This window comes from Diabrotica virgifera, chromosome 9 (genome assembly GCF_917563875.1).
Source record: "Diabrotica virgifera virgifera chromosome 9, PGI_DIABVI_V3a".
Classification (NCBI taxonomy): Eukaryota; Metazoa; Arthropoda; class Insecta; order Coleoptera; family Chrysomelidae; genus Diabrotica; species Diabrotica virgifera.
In genome coordinates this window covers 206188179-206199762 of record NC_065451.1, presented here as the reverse complement: position 1 = coordinate 206199762, position 11584 = coordinate 206188179, and the positions used below count along the sequence as shown (strand labels likewise).

General features: G+C 34.2%; 1 protein-coding gene across 1 annotated transcript; it reads right to left on the bottom strand.

The window, feature by feature from the left end:
- Nucleotides 1–4281: 4281 nt before the first annotated feature.
- Nucleotides 4282–10422, bottom strand: LOC126892781 (nucleoporin Nup35). The gene has a single exon (XM_050662496.1). The coding sequence runs from the start codon at nt 10291–10293 to the stop codon at nt 9427–9429; it is 867 nt and encodes a 288-aa protein (XP_050518453.1). The 5' UTR covers nt 10294–10422; the 3' UTR covers nt 4282–9426.
- Nucleotides 10423–11584: the final 1162 nt, after the last annotated feature.

Here is an 11584-nt window from a genome sequence, read left to right as displayed (position 1 = left end):
CGTCATATACTTCGTCTTAACCTCAATATAAATAATACCGTTAATAGATAAATATACTTTGTATATTTATCTATTAACGGTATTATTTATATTGAGGTTAGGACGAAATATATGCGTTGTATATATATCTATTAACGGTATTATTTATATTGAGGTTAGGACAAAGGAGTTATAATCACGGTTGGACGGACAGACAGAGAGACAGCCTAGGTCTTTCTCACCTTTATTACCATCCTTAGATTATAAGCTTTCAGTCGACACCTCATTTGTCATTCTACCTGGTATAATGACGGAAGAGTTAAATTCGCAGTCGGACGGGCAGACAGCCTACGTCAAATTTATCGCCTTTAGTACCATCCTTGGATTATAAGCTTTCATTTGACACCTCATTTTTCATTCTACCTGGTATAATGACGGATGAGTTAAATTCGCCGTCGGACGGACATACGGACAGACAGCCTAGGTCAAATTGATCACCTTTAGTACAATCCTTGCATTATAAGCTTTCATTTGACACCTTATTTGTGATTCTACCTGGTATAATGACGAAGGAGTTATATTCGCGGTCGGACAGACAGACAGACGGTCAAATTTATCACCTTTAGTACCATCCTTGGATTATAAGCTTTCATTTGACACCTCATTTGTCATTCTACCTGGTATAATGACGGAGGAGTTGAGTTTACAGACAGACGGACGTAGATAATTCAAAGTTTTCACATTTTTGAAGTTATACTTGTTTACGCGCGATATGAGGGTGAACTTTTATATGTTAAAACCTACGATCCCGGCGCATGCGCATTATAACTTTGTTCTGATTGGATGTTCAAATGACATGTCAAAAATTATCCAATATGGCAGCTGTAGCGCAGCTGTGGTTTGGACGGTTGATGGTTTGGTTATGTATGGTTGTTGCGTTTTAAAATTTGTGGGAAGAGAAACAGCAAAGGTTAGTTAATAGTTATACTGCCTTTTTAAATAGTTTTCATATTATATTTTTGAAGTTATACTTCAAAATGTTTTAATTTATGTATGTATCAGTCCAGAAAAGGTGTGGAAAGAATATATTAGTGTTTTTAAATATATTTTTCTACAAACGTGTTAGAAATGCAATTTTTAGGACTCCATAGGAGCGTTAAAAATGCTACTTTAAGGCACTAGTGCTTTAAAATGTTTAAGGCACTGCAGTTAAAAGTGAATTGTCAAATTGTGAAACGTCAAAATATTTATATTTCATTTATTAACATTAATATTAATAATACAACTTGCGCAATTTGAAAAAGGTGGTTTAAAAGGTTTTTTATTATAATTGTGTGTCTTTGGATTTGTCTTCCTTGAGCGTAAAATAATAAAACATCTATTTTTATATTTCACTTGTCACCGTGATGTATAATTATGTATATCTGAAAGGTAAGTAGCATGCGGCTTGATGGCCTTGTTGGTAGAACATTGGACCAGAGATCAAAAAATCGCGAGATTGCGGGTTCAAATCCCGGACGATTCATATTTTTTCTTTTTTTTTTTAATATTTGGCATTGTTAAGTTTTGGTTCATTTTTGGTAATTATTGTTAATTTTTTGTATTGTAACTGTTAGTAGGTATATTTATTTCGTTGAAATTATATTATAATAGAAGTATAACTTCTTACGTGCGTACAAAGTACACACAAATTCTTTTTTTCAAAATTGGGTTCAATTTAAACGTTTTTATAAAAGTATTCTATTATTCTTGCAGGTACATTTAACATTGATTGAAATTATGAAAAAAATAAAGAAAAATTTATGGCAACACTGTGACGCACAAACATGAGATTCAGCTGTAGGTTACATAGGGTGTACTAAGATACAAGCTGTCCCATTGTTTTATGGGAAGTAGGTGGTAAATCCTTCCAGATTTGATCCCGGTATCCTTTTGCCGCCCTGCTTCCTGGCGTCTTCTGTATGCTCCTACCTTCACCTCCTTCTCAATCCGTATACATGTAATGAAGGAGGGTCAAGCATGACCTCCATAGAGGTAGTTGAGTTGACATTGCTCTTGCTATGATTAAGCATGTTTGTAGGTTGAAGCTTATTCAGCTTCTCTTTTATTCAGACCACAGAATGGGAGGAAGCCTTCCCCCTTTGGGCATCCGCTAACTGTTTTGGCCAAAATCACTCCTTACAGGTCTGTTAGAATAAGCCTATTTTCCAGCATGGCTTTGATCCATTTGGTTAAGGTAGAGAACACCCCTAGAAAGGTAGTTAATGCAATATCTCTTTTATGGTGTGACCGATTTTCTGAACTACTCTGTCCAGTGCTGTTTCTGTTGATTTTCCTACTTGCTATGAATGCTGGATGTCATTGAGAGGGTGATCCTCAATGGCCTCTCCTTAGTATGTCTTATCAAGAATTTTTTCTATTCTCCAACAGACATGATGAAGACTGTAGGATTTAGGTAGGGCTGCATCTTATGCTATTTTGTGTTTGTACATCACCGCTACCGTTGTCCAAGTCTTTAAAATACAACCTAGTGCTATTCTAGCCCTAAAAACCTTTGTTAGGATGGGCAATAAGATGTCCCAATCCTTTTTGTAGTAGTTTATGGCCCACTTTACATTATCCAGTTTAAACTTTATTCCAGAGAACTCCTAGGCTGTTTGTTATTCTAGGATTTCAGCCCGAGACTACTCAATAAGTGTAGAACCTAGGAAGTGATTCTTTAGTAAGAGCTCTAGCATTTCCTTTTTAGATTCAGCAAAGGTGCCTCAGGTCATTTAACACTCATTTTGGCTTACCTTTACCCCCAGCTTAGGGGCGCGTCCATAGTGCACGCTGGTTTCCGAGTCCGTGTGCGAATAATCCTAATAACAGCGCAGGTGCACTTTGGACAGGCCCGTTTAAATACGAAGGATTCTTTGCACACGGACTCGGTGCTGACTTCGGAAACCAGCGTGCACTATGGACACGCCCTAACTGTTGTTAAGATAATAGTGACAGCATTATTATGTGTGTCCAGATATGGTCACATAGACTGTGCGTAAGTACGAGTGTGTTCATATTTGGTCGTTGAAAGTGTTAAGGGGAGGGTATGGTTTGAAATCAACATATCAAGCACATCTTTGTGAATTTTTATCGAAGCTATGGTAGAATTATTTTATTTTTAAATTAAATAAACATATTAAGTACAATCCAAAGAAAATTTAAGAAAAAAATCAATCCAAAATATTGAAAAATAAGCCATTGGCGACAAATTTTGGCAGGCAGCTCAAAAAAAATGGATTTTGCGGTGGACATCGGAACTCATCACTGGATCATACCAAACAAAAAATTCAAAAAGATTTAATTAGCTTATGAGTTTCGCGAGGTAACAACGTCGAGTTTTTTTTTATTTTTAATGATTTTTGAATTTTTGGTATCACTCAGAAATCAAAAATACGAAATTTTTGATAAAAATTTTGTGAAAACCAACAGATTTAATATTGTTGAACAAAAAATAAGCACAAAACGAAAAATATCTCGACGTTGTTACCTCACTAAATGTCTAAAGAAAATCTATGCAAAATTTCAGGTAGATCGGTCAAGTAGTTTTTCAGTTACAATGTCCACCGCATTTGAAAAAGCAGTTTTGAGAAAAATACGTTTAAAGTTTTGACAACTGCATCTTCATCTTCTTATTTGTCTGCCAAATCGTAAAGTGATGAACATTGAAATATGTTTTTTGAATTGCGGAGTAATCTACAAAAGAGAAGGCGAACAGTTGTTTAACGTTTCTCACTACGCTCAAGCGTGCTGGCGCGAAGCCGCGGCAACGTGAGTCGAAGGTAGCGATATTCAACACCCTGTATCTCTGGTAATTTTACTCCGATTATTTTGAAATTTTCAGAGAGTATTCTTGAAAGTATGCACTTTTATTTGAAAAAATAAAAAAGTTAAATATTTCAAGCCATACCCCCCCCCCCCCCTTAATGAGGCCTGGTTCCTTGGAAAGAATCTTGAGGATTTGAGTGCTGGCGCAGGTATATCTGAAATACACTGGCAGAACCTCCTCAATGATTCCCTTTCGCTCCATACCTTTGTGCCTTTGTTATGTACCCTAGACTATAGAAATAAAGTGATCTTCCAACTATAACAGTTGAATAAAAACAATATCCTTATATTTTTTTAATTAGAGCTCCAAGTGTCAAATTCACTGTTTTTCACAGGCTTCTCCTTTACGGTATCTGATCTATCCCTTTCATTTTTTAGTTTGCCAGTGTTTCACAGATGGGCAGAAATGTCGACTATCTGAATAAAAAAAAATAATAAAAAATATAAGTAATTTATTACAAATATATAGATGAAAATGGCATAATAAAACTGTATACCCTATTCCATGAACATACGCCTGTTTTGGATTACTTCGACAACGAATATTTTACTGTGCAAAATAATAAGAACGAAAGTAAATTGCAAATTACAATGTTGTTTATTGGAATAATTATTAGCGCCATTTACTTTCGTACTTCTTATGTTGCACAGTAAAATATTCGTTGTCGAAGTAATCCAAAACAGGCGTATGTTCGTGAAATGGCCCATAAAAGAAATATTTAAAAAGTAAAAAAAATGTAACAATACCAGAAACAAGACTTTTCTAAACAAAACATCTTTATCTTTACCTATTCAATATCCACATTTTGATAAATAATTGGCATTTATTACAACAAATAGGCATTATATTAAAACGTATTATGTCTCGTCCCATATTCAGTTGTCTAGAAGTCTAGACTAATGCAAAAAAAGTGGCAAAATCTTACCATCTTCAAACTTCTTTACGGTACTAAACTTGTAATGGAGCTCCATAATATGTACAGTTCGTATTATCTTTCTAAATTCTGAAGAGTTAGAGCATAAAATAATATTGAGATAGAATCATACATTTCAATAGCTGATAGATACAATAATAGTTATTTAACCAACAAGTGTATTAATAAGGGCGATTAACAATTGAGATATTTTAACGCGTGAGCGGAGCTAGCGCGTTAATGTTCGAGATTGTTAATCGCAATTTTAATTCACGAGTTCGTTACAAAACTTTTCCGTCGACCGTACTTTTTAGAACTAAAGATATATCCATCTTTTGATTTTTCAAATACACAGAATTTTAAACAATAAACTAAATAATGACATACAATGACAGATAGTACTAACAGCGGCTACTTGATTTTAAATTTTTTAATGGGAATATAAATAGGTATATGTTTGGTTGCCTACACCACAGGTCACTGCCAATCACAGAGCGTTTAATTAATTTATGCAAGCAATGTATGTTGTGTTGCCTATAATGAAATCGTTCATTAATAGAAAATCATTCATTAGTAGGGGTCATTAATCGCTGATTTTGAGGGTGTTAAAATTGATCATAAATGGACGGTCGACGGAAAAAGTTAATTAACAGATTATAATTTTTGATAAGATATTTGAGTTTTTTATTTTTACTTCACATTGTAATTGTTATTTCTTTGTGATTATTGGCTAAAAGACCTGAGGTAATGTTTTGACTGTTCATGTACAGAAATCCTTCATGCATCTGATCCAACGCTACAATTGCCATTTGAATTGCCAACCTTCAAAAGGAGCGGGTGCATTAAGGTAATTATTAAAAACTTGAAATTTTCAAAGTTGTCTAGTGGTCTTTATTAAATATTAATACAATTTAAGCACCATACAGAATAATAAAGGTTACTTGTCCAAATTTATAGATAAAATTTACTATTTTACATGAGAAATAAGCCATAATTCAAGTTGGAAATGAAATTTATTTGACGTTTCGATTTCCTCTTTGAAAATCTAGATGACAACTTTTTGATAGTTCCGCAACTTCAGGATGAAGTTCCCAAACGGTCCTCATCAGGTTCCAAAGAACACAGCCAACAACGAAGTTGTAGCTAGGGAAGCCAAACCTGTGAGTCCCAAATATTGTCCCCATCAAATGAAGAATCTCCTGTTCCAGAAGTTCAGAACCCGAAGAACTAGAAGAACAAGAGTCAAAACTTGCAAAGAAAACAAAGAAGGCAGCTGCCGAGAAACCAGAAAAATCCACAAGGAAAACGAAGAAAGCAGCTAATGATCCCTCTTAAGTTGATAAACCCATTAAGTGGCTGAAGCCAATTGTGATTCCAAATCGACTGAACAGAAACCTAAGAGAGTGGCGAAATAAAAAAGAATATTCAAGAAAAAGATAAAGATGAGAATAATGAAATTTTGGACTAAATTATTCTAGGTTCATTTTTTAAACTGTTTCTTACCTATTAATTTATTGGTATGTTTGTAAAAATTAGTACAAAAACAACTGTAACTTCTGATGCTGTACATGTCTCTTATCTACAGACAAGCAACCACTAATGATGATTGTTACTGTTTTTAAACTCATCTTTATTTTCTTCTTCAACATTCCTTTTTGATTTTGTAACCCTCTTAGGTTTCTTTTGAGATGATTTATAATCACCATTAGCTTCAGCCACCAGCTTCTATGACTTCTTACTGGGTGCATCAGCTTCAGAAGAATCAACAACTGCTTTCTTTGCTTTCCTTGTTGATTCTTTTGGTTTTTCAATAGATCCCTTCTTTGTTTTCTTCGCAGGCTCTGGTTCGTTTACTTCTAGTTCATCAGCTTGCTCTGGTATTTACAATTTTGTATTTTGATAACAATTTCTGAAGTGGAAGTCGAAATGTCAAATAAATTTTATTTCCAACTTAAATTGTGGCTTATTTCCCAAGTAAAATAGTAAATTGACGCCACAAAGAAATAGCTACAGAACACATTTATAGATAAAGATAAACATTTCCTAACTGATCGAACACACCAAAAAATTAATATAAAAAAATTTGATCAATAATACAAAATCTTGTACCTGTCATAAATCGTGTCAGGGTGACTTATAGGTTGTTACAGCTCCCGAAGTGAACCATGGCCGGTGAGAGAAACTATGTGTAGAGATTAGATGGGTGTATGACTGACGACAGCACTTGTGACAGGCCACAGTTCGTTCCTGGAGCTGTATATATCCCCAAAAGGAGCAATATCACAAAATTAACTTTACCTAGCAATTGTTACACTCTAAAAACAGTATGAAAAACATGAATAACATAAACTAATAGTTCAAACTCTTAAGTCTCTATTTCTACCAACCATATATTTACCACCTGAATACATATTCCATAGTTTTCATAACAATTCTCATAGACTTCTGAGGTAAAGCTTGGTGTGAAATAACAGAATTTTGGGAGCTAGGCGATATAAACGAATGCCTCAACGATCTAACTCTCATCGTCGATGCCTAAATGAAACTATCATTCTCTTCATTTTATTTGTGGTGATAAGGAGTCCCTCCGATCATGATACTGTTATTAATCAGTTTGCAATTTAAAGACAGTACTCTCACTGACAGTTTTATCTTAAAGACAGTTTTCCTTGTAAATTCTTCTGGTTTCTCAGCAGCTTCATTCTTTGTTTTTTTCGCAGACTTTGGCTCTTCTTCTTCTAGTTCTAGCTTCTGCAACTTCTTTTGGTACAGGAGATTTTTCTTTTTTTGCTGCCTTTTTGTTGGGGGCACGTTTGGGTCTCTCAGGTTTGGCTTCTTTAGCTACAACTTCGTTGTTGGCTGTTTTCTTTGGCATTCCTTTGAAACCTTTTGAGACCATTTGAGAATTTCATCCTGCAGTTCTGGAACCACCAAAACGTTGTCATCATCTAGTGCAAAATTCACACTGGGAGTGCAGTACGGTTAAGATACGAATGCACATTCAGTGTTGCTACAGTTCCTGTGCAACACTCTTGACAGAGCAATCAAGAACTGGTGAAGACAGACAGCCCTGTGTGTTTATTCCCCTTTAGAAATGTATTGCCTTATCTTAGCTGTACCTACTGCACTTTTGATGTGAATTTCTCTCTAGATGTCAAATTGTGGCTTATTTCCCAATTAAAATAGTAAATGCCACAAAAAAATAGCTACAGAACAATTTTATAGATAAAGATAAATACTTCCTAACTGATCGAACACATCCAAAAATTTATATAAAAAAATATCTGAACCTTGGAGGTAAACTACACTATGTCATTTCGAGCAACTGTGTTTAGCGTGTGTTTGCAACAAAGTTTAGAGCACTTATGTCCAGTTGCACCGACAAATAAACAATTGATTTTTTGACTTGGAATGCTCGTTTATTTTAAAATATAATAATTGTCAAAAAACTGTCAATTAAAAACATAAATGTTAACAATGCTGGACAAATATTAAATTTTTTACCATCAAATATAATAACAAATAACTTTTCTTTTGAAAAAGGTTAAAATTTAATATTTTTTGGGAGAATCATTAAAATTTCTGTTTTTAATTTGATGGTTTTTTGACAATTATATTTTAAAATAAACGGGAAATCCAAATCAATTGTTTATTTGTTGGTGCAACTGGACATTGGAATGTTATAAAAGTCTGATACATCCCATAATTGTTTGACAATATGACCACATTTTAATGATAATATATAACCAATTTGTATAATCCAACTAATAAAATAAGTGGATTAATGGAAGTTATTCAAAACAACACCATGTAGACATAATGTAGTTAACCTCCTAGGTGCAGATATGATCAATAATACAAAATATTGTACCAATCTTAAAACGTGTCAGTTTGACTTATAGACCTGGACCCCGCATACCAAAAAAAAGTTGATTAATAGCATTTAATAGCTGAAAATTTGTTAATAGCTTAACGGTGTCTAGTCGGAAAAACTTTGATGTATGGGAACACTGGAATAGGGGAAGTTTTAATTGTGGAACAGGTTAAAAATTTAGAACGTCAGACTACGAAAATGTTCCATGTATTTTGTCGGACAGAACTTCCAATTGATTTGTTACCATTTCATTAAACTCTCATGGAAAAATCAGACTGGTGTTTATCACCAACTGGGCATTTTAATGAGTGGAACACAAAGAACATGTCAAATGACAGGAATCATGCTGGTTAGTAATAGCAGTCTGATTTTTGCATGAGAGTTTATTGAAAGGGTAACAAATCAATTGGATGTTCTGTCCGACAAAATACATGGGATGTTTTTGTAATCTGACATTCCAAATTTTTAACCTGTTCCACAATTAAAACTTCCACTGTTCCCGTTCATCAAAGTTTTTCTGACTAGACACCGTTAAGCTATTAACAAATTTTCAGCTTGCCATTAATCAACTTTTTTTTGGTACACAAGATCCAGGTCTATTATAGGTTGTCAGATATCCCAACAAGGATAATTTAAAGATGTTAAATCTAGAGTTGATTAGAGTTTGAGCCAATATCACAAAATTAACTTTATCAAGCAATTGTTACATTCTAATACAGTATGAAAAACATGAATGACATAAACTAATACTTCAAACATTGTCTTAAGTCTCTATTTCTATCAAACATACATTTACCATCCAAACACGTATTCCATAGCTTTCGTAACTATTCCTGTAGACTTCTGTGGTAAAGCCTGAGGCGAAATAACAGAATTTTGTGAGCTAGGTGAAATAAACGAATGCCTCAATGATCTAACTCTCATAGGCGATGCATACATGGAACTATCATTCTCCTTATTTTCTTTGTGGTGATATGGAGTCACTCCGATCATGATGCTGTTATTAATCAGTTTACAATTTAAAGACAGTGCTCTTGATACTTCTGTTATATGATTAAACTTGACATGAACCCAATTACCTTGAGGTGGTACCTTTTTCTCTGCTATAGGACCACAATTGGATAACTGAGCTAATATTAAATTGAGAGCACTAGGAGGGAAGCCAAAAACAGTTACCCAGTTTGTGTCGATACGATCTCCTGCATTGAAGGAACTTCTATTTGGTGTTCGTGACAGGGACTCATTGTAGCTGGTCATTCTAAAACTGTGGTCTTCGTGTATCCCAGATATACTATCGTTAAAAGTAATGGAGTCATTAACTGCTGGGCCTACTGTACTACTTAGGATAGGACTGCCTTTTTTCTTTTGTTCTAAACTATCAAAGAGTCCTAATTTGGGTGGTCCTCCTTTTTCAGGTGCTGGTGTGTATCCTGCACTTTCATTAAGCTGGTGATTGAACAACTTTTGACGGAAGCCATTTGGTTCGTTTGCTGGTGTTTTGCCGCCTGTCCCAGGGGTTTTATTCCTTCCAGGTGAAATACTTGGGTTACCTGATGGAATTTGATTATCACCTCCTATTAAAAAACCAGGTAAAAAATTGCGGTTAGCAGCAGGAGATGCAGGACTTGAAGGGGCGCTTCCTAACGTCATGGGCTCCATTTAAGAACAAGTGTAATTAATTGATGATTACTTTTAATAACTTTTAATCACGTTTTTAAATATTTTCTAAAATAATAACGGCTAGGATTATGTCAAAGAAGACATTAGACATTGACATTGAAATGTCAAACGACGTCAACTATCCAAACGAGAGGGGGTACGACGTTATCTCAAAATTTCACAAGAAAAAGTTTATCAACAATAAAACAAAATCCAATATATTTATTTAATGGATTGTTTGTATTATCTCCATATCGGATGATTTATAATAAGAGTGTATGCAATAGTAGGCACAGAACACCGCGCCAGAAGTTATGCTACCAACACTTACCTGTTTCTTCTTAATTTTTTTGCAGTCTGACATTCCAGTTGTATTCAGTGGCGGATCTAGACATTTGCCTTGGGAGGGGAAATTTGCCGTAGGGGGGAACTTTCAATGAAACACCAACCAAAAGACGTAAAAAAGATAAACCCAAACTACATAAAAGACATAAATACAGTATTTCTCATGATCATCTTTCAGTGCGTCACAGTTTTTCGATTTCTTTCTAACGCATTAAATTGTATGTGACAGAAAAAAAGGCACGTCGGTGATTACATTTCGTCGGTGACATTTTTATAACATTTATTCTAGTTATTCTAGTTGTCGATAGATGGCGCCATAATAAAAAAATAATTTTTTTTTAATTAGATAATAATATTAAATATACAATCTGTATAATTTATAAGACTATACAAATCAAAGAAAATACCATTTTATAAATGCAAGAAACACTTTTGATTTGTTTTTATTCCAAATTGAAAATAAAATGTGACAACTGTCAGATTTAACTAATAATATGTCATGTTAGAATAAATGTCATAAATGTGTATTATCACGGACTTACCCTTTTTCCTATCATTTGTTACGCACTGAAAAATGATCATGAGAAATACTGTAATAACTTATATGCACTAAGTTCCCTCAATTTTCCTAACTAGCGTATTTATTGGGTCACTTGGGTCGAATTTGTCTATCTGTGGTTTAAGTATCATGTCAGATAATATATTGACATTTTTATGCTTCAACAATTTTCTTTAATTTTGGACCTTGTTAGGGGGGGGGTAATTTCCCCTTTTCCCTCCCCGTAGATCCACCACTGGTTGTATTGTTAATTATACTTTATTTGGTTACACCTCCTGAGATTTTCAAAATTTATAAATCATACAGGATGCCGAGGAAATTAAGATGAGAGAATTTTAGAATGAGAGTTGTGAATTATTTAAAATTCTCTCATCTTAATTTCCTCGG

Coding starts and splice junctions, on each gene's coding strand:
- LOC126892781 (XM_050662496.1), bottom strand. CDS start 10,293: ATGGAGCCCATGACGTTAGGAAGCGCCCCTTCAAGTCCTGCATCTCCT.